Genomic DNA, 25,833 nt, shown 5'->3' with positions numbered 1-25,833 from the left:
CTGCTAGTTTAGGTTTATTATTTCATCGCGTCGAATTTATAGCAACGGTAAGGAGAGATTTGAAAAGGCATGTGCCTATATAATAGTTTTTTCGTACTTTAGCAACTCCAAAGACATTGCAAAAGCTAAAACAAATATTGTGTTCAATTTTTATTGAAGCCGAAACGTGTTGTGTGCACAGCACCAAATCTTCAGCTGCAGCAGTCCGTCATCGTGTGCGATCGACACGCGAGTAAACAAAACAGGAGGCCATCTTGAATTTACAACAAAGCACATTCAATCGATCAGTGGTAAATAACACAGCGATGCCTGAAGTTCTAAGCAAAGGCACGATGGACCAAAGCCAAGAGTTAGCAAAGCTAAAGCCGGTTATACGATGTCTGGTAATGTCGCATCCAAATCATTGCTTGACGTTGACCGAGCTGGAACGAGACTTTCGGAACACGGAAGGCTACCGAATCCCCTTCGACCGGCTCGGTTACTCGAGCGTTTATCATCTGTTGTGCTGCTTAACGGATACGGTGCAGGTACGTGGCGCATGTTATCCTCTACCAGAAACTTACTGTTCAATATGCCTAATTCGTCCCTGTTAATTAGGTTTACAGTGCCAACGGCCGCACAATGGTTAAGTACGTTTCCACTCCGGCCGTGGCCCACGTGGAACAGTTGCTGCAGAACACCCGAAGGTCTGGCCAACGAAAGGGGCGCCAGTTGCATGTGAGTTTCAAAGAAAACATACAAAAACACTGCTCAGCCACCTTTCGGGTGCCAGAAATACAAGACGTTAAGAACAATAACTATAATAGTGCGCAAAAACCGAGACCTAGTTCATCTGGTGGTGCAGGATGGGTACAAAATCACAGTAAAGCACATGTTGCACTGCCAATGGGAGCTAAAAATTTGAACGGACACAGCGGTCACGATAATCGGTCTCCTAAACAGCCTTCGCAGTCTACGCTGAAGATAGCTCCTGTAGAGAAGGTGAAAGTAACTCCTGCGAAACCAGTTTCAGCTGCGACAAAAGGATCTAGTGCGAAAGAAGAACCTACTGCGACAAAAGAACTTACTGCGACAAAAGGAACTATTGCGAAAGAAGAACCCACTGCGCCAAAAGAACCTACTGTGAAAAAAGCAGAACCCGTCACGGCGGTTATGGAGGAATCCTGTGAACATGTCGATGGCAGCATTGCTTCAACGAAACCGTGCAGCAGCGTGTGGGATTGGATCAACATGCTGGACATGCCCTCGGAAGTAATGGGTCTATCGCGAACCATTCCCAAAGTCGACGTGCTCAGTTACTTCGTGGAGCGAGAGATCACCAACGTACGGGTCCTGCACATGCTCAATCCCAACCGGCTGTGGTTGCGTAGCGCCGCCCAGGAGCCGTTGGTCGAAAAGTTGTACGACGAGCTGAACGAATGCTATAACCATATCGGATCCGATCGATGGCGCCTGGAGACGAGTAAGGTGCAGCACGGGCTGTACTGTGCCGTGCTGTATGAGGAAGTCTGGCAGCGGGGAAGAATCGTGGGACCACTGATCGGGTGCCGCGTGAAGGTGCACTTCATCGATACGGGCTTGACGGAGCTGGTGGATTATAGACATTTGAAGTTTTTGGCCACCTCGTTCGGCACTGTACCGGCGCAGGCAGTTCGAGCCTCCTTGGCCTGTTTAATCCCGAAAGGAGGCGTGTGGACGAGGGCAGAGTCTGACAGGCTAACGAGGCTTATTAATTTCGTTTCGCAACAACCTGCCTATATAATGTGCATCAACAATAAGGTGTGATAGCTGAGGGAACCCTTGAGAGTCGAAGATATACTACGGATTTAACGCTCCTTTCTTTGCAGCTCAATATTTTGGACATTATTTTGAAACAGTTTAACGGAGCCTGGCTGAATGAAAAGTTTGCTTCAATAGTATCTGCCCAGTGGACCGGCAGTACCTATCTCTCAAAGAGCGTAAGTATGACTTGAAGTCATGTTCGGTCGAGAAGTAGTAATGAAAAAGTGTGTTTTCTTCTTGTTTTAAAATGCATATTGCACACCCTCAGAAGGATGAGTATCGCAAGAAGAAGTATACCTACAACGAAAGGTATCCAAGGTAAGAGGAAGTTACTTGTTTGCAGTTGATCAAGCCGTTCTAAGCCGTACTTGTTGCATTTACAGCTTCTTTTGCATAGAAGAGGGCCATTTCCCTGTGATGGAAGAGATACGCAACGCACTGGCGCGAGGTTTCGATTATGAGGAACTGTATTCCCGCATACCCCACGTGCAAAAGAATGGTATTGTGGAGCGTATTACTCGCAATACCTGCGAACAGATGGTGCAAATGTTTGGCATAAAGGTCGTTTCGGCACAGGAGAAAAAGCAGAATCAAAAAGAAAACAACACCACACATCAAAACGGTGTCGAAAGTCATCAGTGAGCTGTTAAACTGTCCTGGTGAGTGCATATTTTGAGATAATTTCTTTCCTTTTGACGTAGTAATACTTACACTGCACTTAGGAGCGGCTGGATTTAAGGTCATTTAGGTGAGAGTAGATGCAAACAAAGTGTTAGTGAGATCGCGATGTTTGGGAATATTGATGTTGGTAAGATCGTGTCTAAAGTCATGGGCGAGTTTGATGGCGCCTGATCTCACTCTATTCCTTTGTAGATGAATGGCCGTGTAATGGTTTAACAGTTGTTGTTTGGTTGTTATGTGCTCTTCGATGTTGAATTTCCAAATTTCAATGATCCTCGTCCTTCTTCTTTGAACTTTGACCCTAAACGACATTTGCATCTACTCTTCCCTAGGTTCGGTTAGCATCGATCTTGAAATAAAACAGACATCTGTGCTGTTGGTTGTGTTGCTTTGGCATGCTTCATCATATTTTTCCTCTGTTTCCTCTATTTAATTTAAATGACTTTTTGTCGAATTTTTAAAGCTTCATCTTTGACATCAATTGGACGATCTTTTACCACAAAATGTGCCGGGTATGTGTGAATGTCGCGTGTGAAAAACAAAATCATGCATGTTTCAAAGAGTCTCACTCCGTTAGCCGTTCCGTCGCACAATGCAAAATGATGATAATATTTAAACGAATTTTTGCCGAGCAAAACAGGGAAGTTGTTAACAAACAAGGTTTTCAAGGTTTTGTGGGAAATGTACTCCCTATGCTGCTGGTAATGAGATGCATCAAACATGGAACTAAGCACTAGATTTCTTTCGCTAGGTTTTCAATCATCAACTTTGATTGGAACCATGGTCCATGGAAGGGGAAATGCAAACAGCATAAAAGAAGCTAAACTACTCAGAGTATACGAAGTAACGGGATAACATCTATATCAGCAATACAAACAAAAAATCACTCTTCGTAATAGTGGAAGGATTCTCTGCGAGCCTTTTCATACGTAAAACATCGAAGATGTACTCCATGGAAGGATATCTGCCGGCTTATCCTCTTTCTTGGCCTTAAAATAGTAGTACTAGGAAGAAGTGCAGCAGGGGGATACTGCCATTGAAGGGCACACAGATGGAGTGCTGCTGTTGAGATGTTGGGTTTTTGGTTTCCGTTATCAGCTGTTTATTGACGGATTGTTTCTGGGGGCTTTTGCATTTCCAATCGCGACTTTGCAGTTTAGTTAGTAATGATGGTGTTAAAGTTTTCACGCGTTTTGCGCGTGTGCTATCTGCCTTTGGATCTGCTTCTGCTCACTCTTTCTGTCTCTGTCTCTCAATCTATATATCCCTATCTCGATGTGCTTTTACGCCTACCGATGTTAATGGTAAAAGCATGGTATTATTATGTTTATTTCAATATATTCTTCCTGCTGTCGTTGATGTTACTGCTTTTCTATTCTATTCCTCAAAGATGGTATAATTGAATGGTATTACAAACGAACATTATGACATAACCTCATAGAAAAAAGATGTTTCTTGTTTTTTTTTAGTAGTCAATCTCGATGTTGGGTGAGATTCTGGATGGTATTTTGGGCGGCCGCGGAACAACCTCTGGTGTTGTGCGAGGTGTAACCGCCCCATTACTGTTTCATAGTTGTCAAACTTTCAAAGAAGGAGGCGAGAAATATTTCTTAAGGGCGAAAAAAACGTATCATCTATAACAGTTTTCTAACACACTTAGCTATTTCAATGCTTAGATTATAGTATAATATGTTTTTTTCTGTTTTGCTTGTCTATAACCTAGTGAGTGAATAATATAACAATATGTAAGAGTAGCAAAAAACGAGTAAGGTTCAAACCAAACAAGATTAACTATAAACATTAAAGAGTAAAACGATATCGCGTACTGTATACATTAGTACGTTGTTGTGGGCATTTTGTTGCTGTTTGTCGTGTGTAGTAGTGTATGTGTTTGATTTTCTTTTTTTTGTATTTTTTGCTTTTTACCTGGACTATTATCATTCACAACATCCCCGTATACTTGTTGGTTGGGTTTGTTTGAACGTGTGAATGAGTAAGAATCAACACTGAAAACACCGTAAACACTAAAAACCATCTACGTGCTAATATGGAGGTTAGTAGCAGAATCGCGTTAAGTAGTAAACAGTGTTACACAGAGTATAGTAGTACAACGTAAAAGCTTTTCTTATGCTGAATTTCTCGGTTTGATAAACAAACTAGTTGTGTGGTTAATATAGTTTATGCAAAGAGAAAAAATTAAATGTAGCGTATAGCGTGGTTTGCAAGTCGCATGGGTGTGTGTTGTTTTTCCCCCGCAAGCTACCAGCTCCAGAAGAAAAGGGAACACACAAAAAATATGTGACCGTTTTTCTGGTAGGTTGTATGGGAAAAACCCTCCCATCCACTACACGCTACACGCAGAGTAAGGAAAGTTGGCTGTACTATGTACACACAAGTGTGATCTCTAGAAGCTCGATCACACTGGATCAAACCAAAAACGAAATAATAGTAAAATATGATAGCTCTCATTTTGTCCCTGTTGTTTTGCGACAGAACTCCCCAGGGGAAAGATGTCTTTGGGGATAGTTTGGGTAAAAAGTAGTTGGTCCTTCCATTGTAGCATCCAAGCAGAATGGAATGTGGAAGGAATTGGATGTTGGTGTTCATCCCATTCTACTGAACGGCTAAGGATGTTGTATTTTGGATGCTATTCTATCTTGATCAGGCTGATTTATCGCCCATTTCGATCAAAAGTAAAATGGACGTAGTAGCTCTCAAGTACTTAGAACGTGGCGGCAACAGCACAATCCCCCTGATATCCAACAGCTGCCTCGAACTCAGTTGAAGACGAAAACGCGAAATTGGGCAGAGAGAAGAGTCCTCACCGTGCAAGTATCCTGGCAGACACGAACAACAGTGCTTTAGGTAGACGTTAAGAGAAGGGCTCTTCCCTCTGCCCTAACGTCTCAACTGGTAGAAAACATCCATTGGCTCCACGGGGGTTTCCTGTTGCTGCTGAATCGATGGTAAGAAAAGAGCGTTCTGTTATTGGGTTATAATATTTGAGAGAAACTGGCCTGTGTTGAGTTTATCCGGTAGCGTTTTGTTAGGCTGTTGTGTTATTTATTTGTTTGTTGCAAGTGTGTTGATAGTTCGACCACTGAATTAAACGGATGGTGGTGGTGGTGGTGGGGCTCATTCGAATCTGAAGGCAATAGAGTAGTTTCTTTTACGAGAATTTAGTTGAGGCTTCATATATCCGCGTGATCTTGGTTGGTAGATGAATTGTTTTATTATGAAAAATCCATTCCGTTTTGTTTCTTTTCCATGTAAACGGGGGAAAAAAGCTGATTTTGATTTCTTCCTTATCTCTCTCTCTCTCTCTCATAGTGGATGTTTTTGTTGGTATTTGGTTTTTCTTTGGTCTATATGCATTAACCGTCATATATAACTTGAAGTCTTCACATGCCTAACCTTCCGGCCAAACGACGGCGTTCGATGGCAACTGGTGCAAGGAACGCGTGTTTCGCGCGGGGATTCTACAGATCTCTGCTCCATCTATGCTTAAACAAACCAGTTTTGGGCACACACTCCCAATCAAGAGAAAATCGCGTAGCTGTAAACCCCTGCCGTCCGATGGTGAGATGTTTTAGTATTCGAATCTACCAGATGGAACGTAGATGGATAGAAGTTGATTTAGACACGGCGCGATTTGAGGTTTCCTCTTAAAATGGATGGTGCTTTTTTTGGCTTTGCTATTGTTATTGTTTTGGTGCTGCGTGTACCTTCGCTACCATTTTCCGTTGCTATATTCCTGGATGTGTTTCAGTTGTTCATTGCCGTTCATATTGTATTGTAATAGTGTGCTGTCGTCCAGGATACACAGCCGCTCGCAGGATGGTAGGATCGAGCAACGGTGCATCCTGACGGGGGTACACACAACGTCTTAGCTTATCTAAGCATAAATGTCTAAAATGGTGGTGGTGGTGGTCTCTTGCCTCTACTCTATGGGTGGATGTGCCGAAGATGCTGATGTTGATCTTTTGAGCTGATGATGGGTATTAGTTGTTGGTGGAACAAAAATTTATTCCGGAATTGGGCCGTACAGGTAGATGGCCGGGCACTTGGCGTTCTCGTTGCCCATGAACTGCGCGTACAGCTCCTGGTATCTCTCCAGGGTGATGCCACCCTTCTTGTTGTCCTCCTCCTGTTGTTGGCAAATCGAAACGAAACAAACACATTACATTTAGTGGAAAATGGTAGATAAATACTTCTAGTGCTTTTTCTTGATTCATTGCAGCATATCCCAATTCGTTCATATATTCCAGCTGACAAGGATACTTACGCTGACCAGGTTGTTGTAGGAATCATCGACCAGCTTGATGTCATCAACAGCCAGACGGGTGATGCAGTTGTAACGGTACTCCTCTATGCTGACCAGACCGTCGTTGTTGATGTCCATCATCTTGTAGTGGGCATCAATGAAGGCCTTCATCGCCTACAGAACGATGTATAACGGAAAAAGGGCGATACAGTGAACACATTCAGGTGTAAAAGATAAGTAGCAGCCGTAGTATTGTAGTTTTTTTTTTATTAAGAGAACTCATAGAGAGATAGATAACGAATGGCAAATCCATTGACCTATGACGTGCACATCTATTTTGAAAAAGAACTAAATTTCTAAGCGCTCACGAACTGTACCTAACTGTGACATTTTGTAAAATTTGAATTACTTTACTAGGTTATCAGGACTTTGCATTCTACACTTTAAAGTGACATCTTTTCCATTACTCTTATTACGCTTTGCAATAGAGCAGACATTTCTTACTAATTAACATTACGCAGTCATGGCCGTCTAACGTAAGTGAGTTATTTAGCAGCGAGTTATGAAAGTCTTAGACGATTTATTTACTTTTTATGCATTCTTTACACTGAAATATCCTGCCCGACAGAATATTCAATGAGCTGACTGTGCTTGCACGTGAAATGAAAATGCAGATACGACCGTTGACCGAAATAATGAGAGCATTTTAGGTGGTAAAATAAATTTGTCAAAGCCTTTAATATCTACAAACTTGGCTAAATTCACATTTCCTCCGTGTGGCCGCTTTGCTATTCATCGATCGCTGCGCTACACTGCCGCAGCCACTTTTAATTATGTGCCACAACAGCAGCAGCAGCTCGGCCGCCCCGTTGTGTCACACGGGTGAAGCCTCGGCATTAACGTTTATGGTCAAACCAATTTGAGTGAGTGGTTCGTCGGCAGGCAGGCAGGCTACGAGGTGACGAGAAAAGCCACCGCTACTCGACGTGGCGTGGTTTTGAGGCCTTTCGTCGAGAAGCCTCATGGCGTCGGCGGTCTATCGTGCTATCGAACCGATAAGCGGCCACAAAATCACCCCCGGATTGATGAGCGCGCAGATATCCCCGCCGTTGATTGCAGTGAAAGTGTGTGAATAAATCCCATCGGCGGCGCGACAGCCCAGCGAAAAACTAGAGTGAGTGTAAATGTCTTTTCGTCTCCATTTTCTGACACAATAATGTGGACAGGGTCGGTATTCATTGCGAACCGCAAAGTAGATATAAAATAAAAGCTATAACCAGTTTATATTAGGGCTTTTGGGGCTGTTTAGCTACATGTGTTCCTAAACCAAAAGCGCCATGTTTCGCTCTACGTACGTATGATATGGGTATCGGTTAACAAATACTCATAAACTACATCTGCAAACATCGACAGACAAAATCGGGCCAAATCGAAACGACAATCGAACAAACAAGCTTTGAAGTATGGTTTTGCGAAAGAGGGATAAAAATGCCGATCGATGAAGAGCGATGCGATTTAATATGTAACTGTTTTCGTGTTTGGTTGGATGCATTGGAAAACTCATAAAATGTCTATATTGATTTACTACTCTTTCTCTGACTCAGCTACGGAAGTAGTACTCAAAAGCGGTTACTTTTACGATAATTGATATTTTGAATAATTGTTTAACTATTTTTGAATTAATTTATAGCTATTAAAATCCTTCAGCAGGAATAATGGAAACGAATATGCTTGGATCAATTGTGAATACCAATGACAGTACCACATTTGGTACACACTTCCATGCTGAATGCATTTATTGCTTGGGAAAACGGTGCAAAGGAAGTTTCACTTAATTGCACCATCGGTGTATCAGTAAGGTAAATGTACTTTTTCCCCTAGAATCATGATAAGTTCATGGAACACTTTCATTATTAACCGTGGCAGCATCATCAAAGTGCATGCATGGCTCTGGCGGTTGAGTTTTGTGAAGTAAATTCCCCACCTCCCACACACACTTGCACATTCCTCATCATCTGCCGTGACAGCCATCCATGTTGTTGGGGGCTGGGTTAAGTTCTACCGAGAGCGAGCGAATGCGTGGAACAATAAAATTGCTGCGTTTGCTATATTTACTTTACATTTAATACCACCACACAGAGCGCACGGGACGCGGTACGGCGGGTCCCTGGGGCACCAAGCATGAGCGTATGAAGATGTTTCGCACGATTCCTCACACTTGAACGATCCATTCGGTGGGAAAAGGGTGGAGTGGAGGCCAAACGTTTGTAAAATAAACTCAACCCTCCGAATGTATGCCTCGATGCAGAGCACGAGCATTGGGTACTTTCGCCACCTTACCTTCATGCTTCGTTGGTCTATCTCTCTATCTCTTTCTCCCCTTTGTACTCCACCAGTACATCTAACACATTGTTGCAAAACGATCACTTACCTAGAAGGGGAAAGCAAAAAAAATAATATGATAAATTAGTTAACGTGAACGGAATTTTGGTGCATGGGTGATTGCGATAAGTTTCGCGATATGTTGCGTACGCTCAAAAAGAGAGAGGATGTTGTTTAATAACCGTAAAAATAGGAGCTTATTAATTTGAGCCCTGTGATTCCATTGAGGCATAAGAAACCATCGTATGAACTGGTGGATGGTATCACTTTCGATGCGTAAAATGTGCCCATATTTACATTTCCAATGTCTGGTTTGTTCACGTTCCAATTGCGCTGAGCCTCATGTAGAGAACCATTGCTCTACAAATGGATGGGATTTAGAAAAACATCATTCCTCACATTATTGGCCGCAACCTTTGCCAAAGTCGCCTCCCATTCCTGTCAGATGCATACTCGGAACTGCGGAATAATGTGTGGACATTCGAGTGTTTTTTTTCCTCGATAGAGAGACATCAAAGATGAGCATGGCTAGAAGGGGGGAATAACAAGACAAGCTTGCACAAAATCCTAATCCGCCCCACAAAGCATGCATCGCATCGGAGCCAGCAACATTCCAATTGCAATGCAATCAATTTGCCATTCTAAACGGTGCGCTTCCGCATTGCGTTCGTTCTTGGGCCAAGAAAGGAATTTTGCACCATTTAATGTGTGTCCCATGGCGCATGAGACATCGAACTTCTTCGTCTCGCTATGCATTCGCTGTGCGATTTGTGTGCATGTGTTTTTAAAGCCGACCCTTTTGCTAATAGCGCTGGCGGTGTGTGAGCGTTGGCCGGAATACTATAAGAAAACTGGGCTAATGGAAACGGAGTTTGTTTCAGGTTTTAAACCAAAATTACGATTCACTTCTCCGTCTGCGGCGCCGGTGACCCTTGTGGGCGACCGTTCCAAAGAAAGCCCGTTCAACGGCTGCCCCGACGAAGCTGCCCCACGGGGTATGGTAGCGCTATACAGCGCCCTCATTGGGCTTGTAGCTGGCATCATTCATTGTCCATTGAATTTATGGTCGAATGCAATTGGACCTGCTGCTCCTGCTCTCCGCTGGACACGGACAGTGTGGCGCTTAAGCAGCCTTGGGCCGTTTTTTGAACCTACACAAGCTTTGCTTTTTGGAACGAGAACGACGACGACAAAAGAGTCACTTGCCCGGTAGAACAAATTAAAATTCCGTTCCGTTCCCTACAGGCCCTACAAGAGATCCTCAACCGACCGATCTGCTCCATCGGGTTGGTGTCGTACTGTAGCTGTGTCTGCTTCTGGACCCTTCTGGCGGCGCCCCGCAAAACCAGTACGTCCTGCTTATGTTTTCATTCTTCACATTGCAAAGCGTCACCGGCTATGGTCCCCGGGCACACTAGAGTTCGCTAAACAACAGCGCGCTAAGAACGCTGAGCGTGTTCGTTCCACTGATTTATGATCCCTCCACTGTTGTTTGTGTGCCGGACTGTGTCGGACGCCAAAAACACGCAGGGGCAGTGGAGGAGCGTGTTTTTGTCTTGGTTGGTTATTTATACGTATTTTAGTAGCGTAGATGCGACCCTTTCCTGTGCTCTTTACCAGTGGTCTGTGATCGCGTTAGAAGTGATCAGGGTGAGGCGATTAATTTTAGCGACCTTGCGAGAAATTAGCCTTGCCATGCCGTACATCGAATTGGCGGAATTTGAGCAGAAAACTAGAACAAAAAGTGCAATTTGTGTTGCCAGCTTTATCGCGCCCATGTGTACTCCATGCTCTTCTGCGGTCGTGATACTATTTCTTTCACCTCCGAACAGCTCTATTGTGAAATGATGTTAAATGCGACGATCGGTCGTGTTAATGTCGTTTTCATCATTTCATCTGACACTCGGTGGGTGGGGAGGGAAGCACGCGAAGCATCATAAATTTTAATTTATCTACTGACGCCGGCCCCGAATGTTTGTTGCTGCTGTGCGGTGGTGGTGGCGTTGGTGTCGACAAACCTTTGCGTTTCCTTCGCGTTTCTTTCTTCGTTTCCACCCACAGGCACATAATAATAATGCATTCTACACTTTCGCTTTCCGGGTGCCCTCCTCCTTTTTCATCAAGCTCTTCCTCCTTCTCCTCCTCCTCCTACTCTTCATCTTGCTCAATCTTCAAGCGAGTGATGAACCTTAATACCGGAGACATTCTATTATGAGTAAGATGTTTCCCACTGTTTGTTGTTTGGCGGGGCGGCGTCAACTGAGGAGGCCCGGCCCGGCGGCTTCGGTTTCGCTTCTGTGTCGTTTGTGTTTAAATTTAAAAGGCTCTTTCGAAAATCAACTGACATAACGTACGCACCTGATGCGGTGGCCCACAGGGTGGCATGGCATGGGCATGATGTCGTGTTTTTGATTTCGGTTTGCTGTTGTTGTTTTTGGCTTTTGAGAACACGGAAGAATTCACCCAAATTTCCGAGTACTGGGAGCGTCGATCGCGTCGCGTGCGTGCGTGCGTGTGTGACAAAACGCGTCGACATATTTTTAGCTCACCTTCATTAAAAAAGCCACCCTTACACGAACTCTCTGGGCCGACCGGGGAGGAAAATCGAGTGTAGCATTCTTCCTCGGGTGATCATTTTTTGTTATTCATGGTGTTGTTGTTGTTGTTGTGTGGATTGTGCAGAGAAGAACGAATCGTTTACATTTTGATCGTTAATTAGTCGAAGAATGAGCACCGCCAGAGCAAATGGTGACAAACTGGGGGAACTGTGTGTGTGTGTGTGGTGGGTGGACGAGTTAACATATGCTTCACTCCCGACAACTTGCCACAAAATGATTGATTAACAGCAGTAGGGGTCGCCTACGAGTTGTTTCGCTTCTTCCGTGGTAAAAGATTACTCTGAATCTCTTATTGGATTGAGGAGTCGAATCCTGTTGTAATCCACTATTCACAAACAATCCAATCCAAAGAACTCTTCTTTCGGCTCTGCTTTTCATGTTAAGGCATGGCCATTAAGGTCGTAGAACAATGAAAAAAAAAAAAACAAAAACGTTCAACCAAAACCGAAAACCACCATGCGTCTCCATCTGGATTTTCCTTTCGACGACAAATGGAGGCCGGTTTGGAGGCAAACAAAAAAAACATGACTCTATTCCGGGTCTACCACCGCTGCCCCATACCCGCCGTGAAGTCGGTTATACAAACAGTTTAATAAAATATCAAATTTTACGGTGCCCCCTTTATGTCGAAGCCAAATGGTTAAGGACGGCATCCGCCGTCTTTTGCTGGTTTCCTCCCCTCCCCCTTCCCCCCGGGCCCTGTCGAAGTCCGACTCGACTCGCGTGACGAACGGTTATAGCTTTGAATGAGTCTGATCCGGGTAAACAAACCGATCGAAATGTGAAACCGAATATCGCAGTAAATCCCACCGCCGGGTAAAACGGAATCGGTTTAGTGTAGGAGAATTCGCCGTGTGGAAATAAAAGTTTAGCTGTGTGTGTGGTTGAATGATAACAACCGGCCAAACGACCATCTAAACCGACGGTCTTGGGTCCGCGGTGGCCTTGCCCGTTGCACTAAATACTGTCCATAATATAGCAATTTAATCACTCAGCAATCAAATACACGAGTGCATTTGCATAAAACAACAAATCGCTCCCGGGTCTGGTCCCGTCGTCGTGGTCGTCGTGCTGGAATTAATTTCCATCTGCCACTTCGCGGGACACATTTGCGAGCGGCACTGAGCGGCAGCTAAATGACAAAACACGCTGATTTACTAGTTCTTGTATCGATACAGCCCCGGTATCTCTTTGCCGCTCTTCCGCTCTGTGTGCTCTTCTTCTCGTGTGCTTCCATTCGCACACTAACCAAAAACCAAACTTCCGGTAAGAGCATCCTCCGCCGTCTTTCTCTCTCTTTCTCGCTCTCTCTGTTTGCGTGAGGAAAACTTTGTGCATGTGCTGTAGGCAGATGGCAGCTAAAGGTAAACGCGTGAGTTTGAGCCTGTTATTGGAAGCGTGTTATTTTAAACTTTGCCGGGTGCGGTTTGTCTGCACTCTGGGCCAGACTTTATGTGTGCCGTCGTATCGGTTTGTCCGGGGCGTTTCTTTCTCCCCCTCCTGCTCTGGTACAATGTTGGTACATTCATCCATCTCCGGCTCCATTCCCGACCAACTGTGGCGGTTAGGCATTCGATCCCATATCCAGCTCCCAACTCGGAACGAAATCATTGCGGAAAGCGGTGGTTGAACACTCATGCCGCCAATACGCCCAAAGACGGACGACCCCAGCTGGTTTGCTGGATTAGGCGTTTCGAAATTCAACCACCGTTGTTCGTATCCTGCCCGCAGCGGGAAGAGAGAGCAAATGGTCTGTAATTTGTGCAATTGTCATGGCGCGTGTGTGTAGTGAAGTAACTTATCCCAATTAGACGGGATGTCAAGTTGATGGATGGATGCATCGATTCGAGCTGATGGAACCCGATGGTTACACTGTTAGCGAGTGTCGAATTGCCGTTTCAACCACGCTTCCAAATTAGCCACAACCAAAACGGACGAGCGTGTGTGGATTACATACTGACTAGCGGTGAAAGTTTCTGTTAGAAAGCAATTTGTCAAAAATGTACCATTTCCCTGTGTGTGTGTGTGCGTATTTCAGCGCAAACGCCAAAGGCCATGGGGTAGTGTGAGCATTGTTTAATCAAACTACTGCTCCCCACTGGATTGTGTTGGAATAGTAAAACAATAGCCTTTGCGCACCTGTACGATGGCGCACAAAAGGTGAAAGTAGCGCTAGTTTGACTCGGTGGGGACCTCAGAAAAGTACTCAAAACGGCGATAGTTCTATGCAAATTTGCTTGTGCAAAATAAAACCATTGCCATGCGGAATCCATTTGCCAGAGAAATCATGGTCGCCGTCCCGTTGGCTCGGAGTTGTAGGTGACCGTGAGTGAGTCGCTTTAATGGCCGGGTTCAGGCTATCATTCCCACCACCCAGTCGGTCCGGGCTAAAAGCTGAAGCTATTCATTAAAATTGAAGCGAAAGGTAATGTGGGAATGAACGAACGGATGTGCGCGCACCGACGGCGGGAGGATCATCAGACTGGTTTTGTGACAGTCGAGTCAAAGTCGATCAAATATTTATGGCGTTTTCTTCGCTTCGCTTCGTACTTGATAGATGGAAACAGAAAAGGGAGAAAAACAGTTGCCAGGGGGGAGCTAGAGGAGGAGAGAGCAATGTGAACCCAAGGAAGCAACATCTCTGTTGTTGAAATGTGTGTTTGCCGTACCCTAATGTCCCGATTTCCGCTCGCAAGCGACGCACAGTCGAATGCGAAACACCAGTGGCAAGGGGCACAAATTAAACTCAAACATTTGTCGCTTGAGAAATGAAACAAAAAAAAACAAGATGGAAAAGATCTCTCTCTCTCTCTCTCTACACAAAATGGCACAACGAAATATTTTGGGTTTTGTTTTTAACGTGAAGCTCCCCTCTCGAGACAAGGCGATGCCTTTTGCTCAAAGTTTCCGGTGAAGGAAGAAAAAAATAACGAAAGATGGAAAACAAAAAAAAGGACATAAAGAACTACGCTTCCGAGGTGTGCCTATATATTGCCGGCCTATCAGTTACGGTTATCAAACATTCATCCATCTTTGCGAAGCAGCTCCAGCGCACTTTTTTTGTGTGTGGGAAGGATATTTCTTTCCTTTCCAAAGTTACACTTACCTTCGGGAATTCGGAGTAGGGCTTGCCAACGCAGGTCTGCTTGACGGCCTGTTTGAATTCGTCGGTGGTGATTTTGCCATCCTGTAATGGGAGGAAGAGGGAAGAGCAGAAAAGTAGAGTTAAATTACTGTGCAAAAGACACGGTTCGCAGCGAACAGCAGCTATCGGTTTATAGCACACACACGCACACGTAGATAGATCGGTCGTTTGTTGGAGATGGGGTTGTTTATTGGGACGGTGACTGTGTGTGTGTGTCTTGCAATGAGGTCTGGTGTTGGTGGTGATGGTTTTGGCATAGTGGCTGTAATGGGTCGTTGGACGTTGTCTGCAAACAACTCCAGCGGCAGATGGGTCAGACCACCGTTTCCGACTCGACTTGTGGTGTGTCGTCCCAGCGAACGTGGACATGTACAGGTACAGGCTAAAAGATGCATAACAGCGCTGTCAGACGCACTGTGATAAGTGGTTTTAGCGCTTAAGCTTATTCCGAGGTTTAGGGTGTGGTGCATTCAGCAGTTGCAGCAAATCGGAACGAAGGTTTTGCTAAAATGCTTCGCTTCAGCTGCTTAGCTTCTCAACTAACTGAGACAATTAAATTTCGTAGAATGTAAATGAGAATGCCACGAGAACCGTTTTTGGGGAGGCAAGTCCAGTGGATGCGTGCCAAGAAGTCTAGGCGCTTTACTACCCTCGATGTACGTTTGATGGGTAATTTTGTTTTATGTTGTGTACTCATTCAGCGATACAAAATAAATAAACACTGGTCAGAATGATCACCTACGAGGCATTACAGGGACGTCGGAAGAAAAGGAATTTGGCATGAAATATTCTGTTTTTAATATATGATCTACAGTATTTGTTAACTGGTAGCTTCTAATTATTATTGACATAATGTACAATAATTTTGCTTCAATTTAATTTAATTTCAAGTAAGAATCGGATACGAATTTCGATCCCATTACATGGTAATTATAAATAATTAACCTTAAAAAGGGTCCACAATTAGAGGGAGGTCTTGCAGCCTGGCGGGTTAATTGGAAGCAAACAAGAATAGAACAGATCGAGAGTGGGTTTGCCCCAGGAGGGGGTGGAAAAGAGAAGTCTGCACCAAAGAAGAGCGTAAGAAAAATCGCAATACCTGCAGCACCGCAACACAGCGAAACGCACGAGAACCTGCGATTACGGCGCCGTACGCAGCAATCGCTAGTGTGCGCGCCCTCGAGCCGCGGAGCCGCAAGGATGGCGACGGCATGTACCTATTTGCCAATGGTTCGATAATTATTTCTCGTACCCGTAAAACATTCGCCAAGATCAATTACCGATCCGGCAATGGTGCGCTTAAACGGGGAGAATGTTGTTCGGCGCGCGGCGGCCTGCCTGTCGAGGTTATTTAAAGTATCTTGCGAGTTGTACATTGGTCGCTGAAGGTGAAAAGGTAGGAGGTATGTACCGGGAGAGGGATATAGTACAGGTTAAATAAACACCGGTACAGACAGAGCACGTAGGAGCTTGAAGGAAGGGGAGTGCTGTGGGATGTGGAGGTCGAGAGGTCGAGCGAACACAATCGAATGGAAGAACCATCGGATTCAGTGAAAGTCGAGTCGCGCTTTTTGCTGTTGCTGTTGCTCGTTGTTTCGTGAGGCTTATGGAAAGTTAAAGATGACTTTTTCCACGCCTTCGAGCGCACCGGTACCAAACAAAAAAATGGTTAAACATTGCACGAACACAGCAAGCGACGAGCAACAACGCACGCAACGCAAGAAGCAGCAACACAACAACACAAGGGAAACAATGGCAGGCGCGCACTGTCGTCCACTCACTCCGTGGGTGAGTTCCCCCGAGGGAGGCAAAGAAATATAACAAACTATAGTTTCCACTGGACGGGATGGGGTGCCTGTTTTTCCGAACCGATCGCCACCACCACCCGGCGGCAGCATTAGCAGCCATCGGCCGGTGTGGAGCGTGTTCAACCGGAAAGCACGTTTGCATGACAACCGGATGGTTCATGTTCATGCTTGGCAAACTTTCTATTAAGATATGGTTTTTATTTGCGGTTCGGGCGGGTTTCTTCGAGGTTTTTTTTCCTTCACTATGGTGTGGCGTGAGTGTAAGAAGGGGATGGGGGGACAAAACACCCCACGAAACGCACACAGTTTTTCCTGAACGCAACAGGTTGCCGGAACGGGAATGATATAATGAGCTGCGAATGGCTGCAACGGCCGGGTGCACGGATGAGGTGTGAACGGTTTGCTTGCTGCGTGTTTGTTTGTTTGCCTGTCTGTTCAAACTGCTGCCGAAACTTACCTTATCGAAATCGGCAAGGGCGGAGATCTCATCCCAGAGCGACTTCATGATGAACTTGTATTCGTTCAGACGGGCCGGGTTGATTTCGCCCTTGCCTTCGATGACGGTGGCACGGAGGGCCATGCACTGGAAATCGTTGTTGTCCAGGAAGCCATTGTTGTCAATGTCTGTAAAGAGGGAAAGGTAATGGGAGAATGAGCTTACAGTGGAGAACTTCGGTACAAATTGACTCGTTTCAATCTGTAGGCGTCTTATCGGTAGGCTATTAAACAGTGATTCGCGAATCGTTCGATTAGGAGCGATAGCGATTGCATCATTTCGCCGTTTCTTCGTACATCGCTCTTCTTTCGGCGCTTGAACGCAATAAAATGTCGCTGAAATTCGATTCTTCGTTTTGCTTTAAATTCTTCCCCGAACTCTCTTAACGAGCTCGTAATAAAATGACGGATAGCTTGCCGGAGGAAAGCGTGCTGCGAGTTTTGTGTTGTTCGGAATGTTCGTTGTTCGATAATATGCCATCCGCCGAAGAGACGACACATCGCAGGCCAAACTTCGCGATAGCTTCTTAACAGCCTTTCTCCGTAATGAGGCACCCGAAGAGATAGGGTAGCCATTTTGTCGCAGTTTTATGCGTAAACAAGAGCTTATTTAACGAGTTTTTGATGCCCCGGCCATTTCGGAAGCGGCGCAAAATATTCGCAAGCGATCAAATACTCGAAGACTGATCAAATTCAGTCCGCTCCAAGGCTACACAGACGACGGCGCCCTCTGAACTGATGGTGATGTCGTCATGCGGAAAAAAGATGGTGGAATCGTTATTAACACGCTTCGGTTCAGCACTTTTGCTTCCATCGCAGCAAGCGATAATTTGATTCAATTTATTCAAACTGTCAAAAATGTGTCTGTGCCCGTGCGTGTGTATGCGTGAAAAAGGGCTTCTATCGAACACTTTGAAGTCCATTCGCAAGTCGGCGGCATCATTTGAGTTCGGTCGTTGGAGTTCCCGGGAAAGTATTGTTTGAGGTTCGTTCCTGTGCCGGTTTGTTGTAGTTTCAGACATTTTTTTTTTATTTTCGTTCATACGTTCCTGGCGATATTCAAAACAGTGGTAGAACAAATATCTTTGAACCAATTATCGGAACCATCGCTGTCCGGTTTTTGTGTGGCACGCTGAGGTTTTCATTAGATTACGAATTACAATCCACTGAAGACTCTGTTGAAGTGGGAACTCTTTCGACAAGCTGTCGTCGAACTCTGTCCGTCTGTTTCTCTCTCTCTCTCTCTGGCCCAATGCTGACCCGTTATGGGTAAAACTTTTTTAATTGAATTTTGTACAAATTTTGTGCACTGCCAACACTCTCTGTGCCAGTGGGAAGCCAGTCAAAGTGAGCACCAGCTTTCTGGAAATGGCCTCCGGAACTATCTGAATAATTTTTTGTGTCCTTTTTTTGGTTAGTTCAATTTCAGCAGTCAAACCGGTAAATGGTTTTTCCTTTTCCGCTAAATTACTTGCTCGGAAGACACAGAGGTTGAGGTGAAGAGCCCCGGCCAAAAACGAGGTTCGACAACTTATCACATCATGATGGTTCGGGTACGGAACAGTTGCCACAGTGTTTGTTCCGAAAGTGTTTAAAACCATTTTGTACTTGCCAGAATTTAATTACCCATTGCACACAAAAAAAAACAACGACCGTTCTGGAGCAGATGAAACCGCTGAAAACTGTATGCATAAACCTTATCCGGGCTGTGTGTGCCGCATGTCTTGGAGTTTGGGGAGATAAGAAGGTCCATTTTTCTGCATTCCTTGATGCGAAAAAGGATTGCTCCGCTGGGTAGCCTTATGCTGCGCACGTATTTAATTAGTTGGATTAAGCCAACTCCGCTGTTCGCACGTACACATTCACACCGCGTCGTAGCGAAGGAAATTGCTGTCGGAAATTGTACGTAAACCGCGATTAAGCTACGCATTAGTCACGGCTTTTTCTTATCTTTCCGACGGGGCGTCGTGATTGCGAGGCAGAGCAGAAGAGAAGCAGGGAATTAAATCAAGCCGCACGCCCTCTTTCTCACTCTCCGTTTCTGAAGCTCGTGCCGTTGCATTGACGCGTGTCCATAGCCCCCCCGTCTACGTTTCTTGGTCGGTTTCAGATATCAAAGAAAAGATACTTCATCGACAAAGAGGAGGAATGGGACGGTTTTCCAATTGGTGTTGTTTTCGCGTAAGAAGTGGTACTGTAGTCGTAAATAATCTACCGACGCTCCGTGTACCGTGGACGATCAAAGAGTTCTCGGGTGTGGAGGTGCGGAAATGGACCGAATGGACTGGTCAATGGCTGACCGGGAAGGTTGAAACGGTTGTGCTTCACTGCTTCCGAGGCGAGTAAGATAATTGGGTATCGCTATGGTTCCATTCCCCATGGTCAAGAGGCGGTAAATTGAAGATTATTGTACTGTATCTCTCACCACACACTTTTGTTTCATTGTAGCATTGCGGTTTGCGACAGGAATGACAGGAAACCGTGTCCTCTATTCGTGGGAAGACGTGAACATGCACGGTTCAAGCAAAATCCCTTGTATTCTGAGGATCTGCGTGCCTCCGGCATTCTCGAGTGACCAGCCGTATAGTAACAGAGCAGCATCCCACGAAGAAGGAAGTTTGTCTGTGACTGGTCCGAAATAAGCTCATTTCTTCTGCTGCAAAAGTATGCTACCGTGATTAACTTCAAGCAGTTGAAAATTTTCACTTCTTAGAATGGGACCAGAGAGAGAGAGAGAGAGAAAGAGCACACCGTGCAGCGGTGTCTACCTTTCCGTCCCAGGCAGCTTTCAAGTCCCGGCTTCACCGCGATGAACGATTTATCCTAAAACAACCAGCGCCCAATCGTGGCCTCCCCAAAAAGGCCCAGTATCTCGCGATGTCATAGAAGCGAAAAATTCTTCGTACCACCCGTCCGCCGTTCGCTCTCGTACCTTCGCGGTAGTTCGGTACAGCCCGTACAAAACCCGAAACCTTGCCATCGGGGGTTAAACACAGAGAGGGCTCCCCAAAGAAACAGAAATAGCAAAAAGCCTCCGAAATGCTCGTAGCGGTGGAACGAATCCTGCGGGCTTTTCGCGTGCAAACAGTTTTTCCCTCATCCCTGGGTACTCTCGCGGTACACAGGAGGGAGAGAGACAGAGAGCTAGGGGAGGGTAAAGTGGCTCTCGGAATCGGTTAAAAGTCAAAGGTCGAAAAGCGAAGACGACAAGCAACGGGTGCGACTTGTTAAGGCGCAAGGGATTCGAGGCATCCAAGTGGCAAACTAGCGGGTTTGCTGCCCTCAGTCAATAGCCCGCCCACCGCTCGGGCCCTTCTTATTCGACCGGATGTATGGCAAATGGTGCTGCTGGTGGTGCCGTTTACCTTGTCAGTTTTGAGCGGCTGCTGCTTGCTGACCGCATCGTGTAGCGTGGTTAATATCCGGCAGGCTTAACATTGTCCCGTCTTCGGGCAACAAAACGTCATGCCAATCATGCACGAAGGTATGCTTCGGGGCCAGACCGGGGGAAAATGAAGCGCTCTTTGATTTTCAAAAGGGATCGATTTGAGTGATGGCTCTTTTGCAGCTCAAAGAAAACGTTTCGTTCTTTTCCAGCGCGGAGGCTTTTGCTGATCCACTGCTGTGTGCTTTGTGTGCTGGTTCGAAAAATGAAACGGCTAATCCTTATGCCATTAGAAAGATTAGGAAACAATTGCAGATATGCTTTCATTACTGCTTGCGTATGATGTCGGAGCACTTGTACTAGTTCGCACGTGCCGGTTCTGCTGTTGCTACTGTTGCTGGTACGTGCCTAAATGCCGAAGGTCGTACCGCACGTAACGATACTCGTCGGGGACCTTTTTCTTCTCGGGCGACATGTTGCAGACCGAGTTGAATACAAACACACATACACACGCGCGCAGAAAGTGAAGGAAAAAGTACTTTCGGACACTCAACAGGTGTTTAGAAAACTCAGCGCAGGATGTAACGAGAGTTTGTGCAACATTTGTGCTTCTCGAGCGCTGCTGCTTACCCTTCAAAACGATCTCACCTTCGGCAAATGGGACGTCGGGCGGTGAGAAAGTCCCCAAAAAACAAATGGCATTGTAATTGGTGTGGTTGCTGCGGTAAGATTTCGCTTTCGGTGACTAGCAGAGGAAATGTGCTAATTAAATTAAAAAAAAAACACATTGAACATAGGTTGCGGCGTGAACGCGAACCCGTTACTGCTTGCATCTCATGGAGCCGCCTGGTGGCTGATGGTTTGGTTGCGTGCGTCGGCAAGGTTAGTATAAATTAGCATTACACAATCTGTCCGATACGTTTTGAAATGCAAGGCAAATGACCCTTTTTGATTGGGACTAAACTAATCAACATCTTCTTTTTTTTCAGCGAAAATTAGCTAATCGAACATGTTCGTGCACAAGCGATCACGATTGCAAGAATAAGGGAGCCAACAACCTGAGCAAAAAACCTGCAGCTAACCTTCCACCCTCATGAATAACACATCACGTAGCATATCAGCTGTGCATCATCGTGCATCCAGACTTCGGCAATGAGGTAAGGTTTTAGTCGAACGAAGCAAGTGTTTCGTCACAAAAATTAGCCCAAATTGTTTGGAATTGAGCGTTGGGTGTACAAATAACAACATCATTTAGCAAAATATCACAAACAAAGCACTCTCGCACGACTTCAAAGTGCGCCCGTTCGATTCTGCAAATATGTCACGATGAATAATCGGTTTAGTACCTCAGCGAAATGGCATGTAATAAACCGTTTTATTTAGCCGTGCGAGGGGGCATGTTTGTGTGTGGTCTAACCGAAAGTACGGTTGAAAAAAAAAAGAAGGTACGCCCAAATGTATGCGGGGCCCGGTCGACGATGTAGGTTGCGGCCCGCTCGCAATCCAACGCATTCGATGGCAATTGTGAGTGGCCTTGCCATAAAGACTAGAATTAAGATGCTGCTAAAAATAGTCCGCCCAGCGGAGTACGACATACCCCCGAGAGAGAGAGAGGGGGAGGGGGGAGTTCATTGCGTTGTAATTCCTGTTGGATTGGCACAAACAAAGCAAAAAAGAAGAGGATGAGAGGGGAGGGCGGGGAGGGGGAATGAAGCCGAATCGGATGATTTAACGTTAGAAGGCGAAAGAGACTCATCTACCCCCGTGCGTGCGTGTGTGTGTGCCGGTCGGGTATTACAGGGTTTCCCACGATTTATTGGTCAGTTCCCATGATTTTTTGGTGCGTTCCCACGATTTTTTGGTCGTATCCCATAGATTTTTGGTTCGTTCCCATAATTTATTGGTATTTTCCGATTGGATATCAATACAATTGCACCAAAAAATTCTGGGAAACGACCAAAAAACCGTGGGAACGCACCAAACAAACATGGGAACCCACCAAAAATTGATGGGAACCAACCAATAAATCGTGGGAAACCCTGTAATTGTGGGTCCCGTGCACAACAATTGCAGACCGGGAAGTGCCAGCAAAGTTAGAGAGGGAGAAAGCTTTTCCTAGGATTTGCAGGTCTAACACGTTCGAGGCGTGCCGCCGGGGGCCTCAATAGTAAGCACGCCCAGGTATGTCGCTGTGGCTGCGATTATAAAAATAATTGGTTGCCCGGCAAAATTAAAATTAGCAACATTTTGTTCACTTTTCACCCGGCAACGTTTTAGTCTCTCTCTGCCTCCCCATTGTTCCTCTCCCACTCCCCCCAACATGATGCTCGGACCCTGACTGAGGATAGCTGGGAAATGTTCACTTTTTCGTGCACATTTTTTCCTTTTGTTTCCTCATTGTATTAAATTAATCTTGTTCTAATCTTCTTACTATCTCTCATCCGAGCTCTGCCCGTTTTTGGCGAACGGCTTATATTTGCGTTCTTGAGTAGAATGTTACACCCAAGAAGCAGCAGTAGCAGCAGCAGAGCGAGGGTTGGTGTTTCGAAATGTACACAATTTAATATTTTAATTTTAGAACAAATTCTGGTCCCCGTTCGGAGTGCGCGGGGACGGCCATTTTACGGAATGTGCACACAATAGCAAAAGAGGTCTTTTTAAGTACCATCTTGTGCGAAATAAAAAAAACGAAGTAAGTCGCAAAGAGCTCTTTTATCTTTCTTTTTTTCTGTGTCGCCGTAAAATGGCCCGTGATCCGCGCTATTATGCTCCTAATTATAACGCATATCGCACCGGACACCGGACGGATTTTTTTATGTTGAAAGAATAATTAATAATCTGCAAGAATAATCCTCCTCCCCCAACAGAGAAGATGACGATCGTATCGGTTTGCACGGGGTTGTGGCTGACGCTTTGCCGAGCGCATGCCGAGCAAATGGAGCTTTCCCAGAAGGGTGAATACCAAAAAATACTGCCATAAATATTGAGCCATTTACAATTTGTACAATAAAAAAGCTTTACGAATGATATTTTTGGGGTCTAGACACTTACCATACATGTGACGGACGATGAATTCGACGCGCTGATCCCACGAGTAGCTCATTTTGATTTTGGTTTTGTGTTTGGAATTTAGATCCTAATCTGAAACTAACTACATATAGACGACATACCGACGAAGGGAAAGAGTTGAAGAGAAGATAAAAAAAATCGAATTTGTTAGACCTTACAGTGCTTGATCGTAGGAAGAAACATATTAGCAAAAAGCTTATTATTAGACAAGCAGAGAGAAAGCGTAATATCAATCACGTACGTTAGAGACAAAGAGGAAATGGATTAGATGCATGGAGTTAAGATATACACACACACCCACAGGTACAGTCGGAAAGAGGAATCATAACCCTAAATCTACCATTTTCACATTCATAATCATGCACACATTGCAAGAAGAGTGTTGTTGTTACACATGCTCACGCTGTAAAGTGATGTACATGAACACTAATTGTTCCCATTTTCTCTCTGGTCGTTCATGCGTGCTAAAGCCCCTTTCAGCGATGGAACCGTTTTGGGAATCGCTCTTCAAGATACTTGGCTGATCATTAATTATACTTTTTCACCGAACAAAGGAACCTTTCCTGCCCTTGGCACGCGGTTAGAAATTTTGGAAGTATTATGGGTTTATTAGGATCATTAGCACTTAGGTAAATAATTGATATCCCTTCCTCTATATCCACTGGCCCCCCATTGTTACTTGGATATGTGGTCTTTCGAAGAGATTACTCCTCAACGAAGGCACCACCAGATGAGCAATAGCGGAATGAGGGTACGAGGAAAGGAAGGAAGCGCGTGTGCTTGTACAGGCGAAAGGATGGCAGAAAGCACGGAATTTTCCACTATGTTGGATTGCTTTTCCCTGCTGCGGGTGTGTGTGTAAGTGTGTGATTTTGTTCTTTCCGAATCCCCTTTCCGCACACAGTGTTGAACCAGAGTTCTGTGAAGTACGGAGCACACGGATCGACCACCTACACACACACACACGTACAAGCACACAGACACACACAGAGACACAAACACCCAAACACACACAAAGAGTGCACACAGAACAGATACGGCGCAACGGGATCCGCCTGAGGTCCCAACAGGATCGGTTTGCCGTGCCTTGGTACAAACTCTCACAAGGCTAGTGGCAGTTTGAATTGTTTTTTTTTCGATCGCTTGCTCAGTTCCGTTTCTGATGGTTTTTTTTTGCGATCTTTAGATTTTGAACACTTAGATTAAACAACACAGAATGCGCACTATTGCTTCGCAAAGGAAAGGTACACTTAAAACCACACAAGCTTAGCAAACAAACCACACCAAACAGTAAACTGCTACGCTATGATAGGCTAAACGCGTAGGCTAGAACAAATAAGGGAAAGTGAGTGTGGACTATTACTTGTCTAAATCAACTTCCGTCGAAGACTAAAACAATCTTAACCGGTACCGTGAGGTGGTCCCCTTTATTAAAAACTCCCGGCCCCATGTTGCACGCTGATAAAAGCGTGTTGCGCGACACCTTAGCCCGGATATTGCCGAGTCGGCGCAGTGACGCTCGGCATCCGGTCGGTCGAGCGATGTTCGCTTATGGATGAAGAGGGGGTGGGGGAAGCAAGTGGGATCATCCCCTTCCGCCTGCCCCGTCGCCATACTTTGGGAGGCTTTTTTGGCGCCAAAAGCGTCCCGATAATCATGCCTTTCATGTTACCGTTGGCCCGAAATAGGGGGTCTGTACTCATTGATTTATGTTTTAATGTTACTTTTAGTTTGCACGAAGACAACCAATATTCCGCGATAAGAGATCGAAGATGATTTTGTTGATTGTTGAATTTAGTTTATGCCAATATCTGCTTAATAATATCCCATCCCTTATTTTAGCATTTTTAATGTTTTTTTGATCAGAGATTATGGTGTCTAAATGTTTATTATGTTATCTGCAATTTAAAACATTTATTTTCTTAGAATGAAGCTTTTATAAAACCAAGACCAAGTTACGATTACGCTTTGAAAGGAGTCGTTAGTGTAATGGGCTTCTGCATCATCGCATACGTTCTCGAATTTTATTATTATCGACCTCCGTACCAGCGCTTAATTAAGAAAGTCTTAAAAGATAAAACCAATCAAGCGCAAAAGTAATATCATAAAATATATTTAAATCATTATTTCTATTTAATATCATATTACCAAGGCTGTAATATATTTATTTTATAGTTGCTGATAGATCTTATTTCGATCGTTGG

At 45.1% G+C, this 25,833-nt stretch overlaps 2 protein-coding genes and 1 long non-coding RNA gene across 3 annotated transcripts; 2 read left to right on the top strand and 1 right to left on the bottom strand.

The window, feature by feature from the left end:
- The first annotated feature begins 115 nt into the window (after positions 1–115).
- On the top strand, positions 116–7,477 carry LOC120904221. Its single transcript, XM_040314048.1, has 6 exons — positions 116–527; positions 598–1,779; positions 1,848–1,958; positions 2,051–2,100; positions 2,166–2,441; positions 6,704–7,477. The coding sequence occupies exons 1-5, from the start codon at positions 306–308 to the stop codon at positions 2,422–2,424; spliced, it is 1,824 nt and encodes a 607-aa protein (XP_040169982.1). The 5' UTR covers positions 116–305; the 3' UTR covers positions 2,425–2,441; positions 6,704–7,477.
- Positions 3,301–25,086, bottom strand: LOC120904226 (sarcoplasmic calcium-binding protein 1). The gene is made up of 6 exons (XM_040314055.1): positions 24,993–25,086; positions 23,612–23,711; positions 17,138–17,304; positions 14,834–14,914; positions 6,749–6,901; positions 3,301–6,610 (listed from the first exon to the last, which is right to left on the bottom strand). The coding sequence occupies exons 2-6, from the start codon at positions 23,661–23,663 to the stop codon at positions 6,488–6,490; spliced, it is 576 nt and encodes a 191-aa protein (XP_040169989.1). The 5' UTR covers positions 23,664–23,711; positions 24,993–25,086; the 3' UTR covers positions 3,301–6,487.
- LOC120904227 lies at positions 20,742–21,645 on the top strand. Its single transcript, XR_005739722.1, has 3 exons — positions 20,742–21,284; positions 21,358–21,442; positions 21,550–21,645. It is a non-coding gene; the product is annotated as an uncharacterized LOC120904227 (long non-coding RNA).
- Positions 25,087–25,833: the final 747 nt, after the last annotated feature.

This window comes from Anopheles arabiensis, chromosome 3, assembly GCF_016920715.1.
Source record: "Anopheles arabiensis isolate DONGOLA chromosome 3, AaraD3, whole genome shotgun sequence".
Classification (NCBI taxonomy): domain Eukaryota; kingdom Metazoa; phylum Arthropoda; class Insecta; order Diptera; family Culicidae; genus Anopheles; species Anopheles arabiensis.
This window is presented reverse-complemented; position numbering and strand designations above follow the sequence as displayed.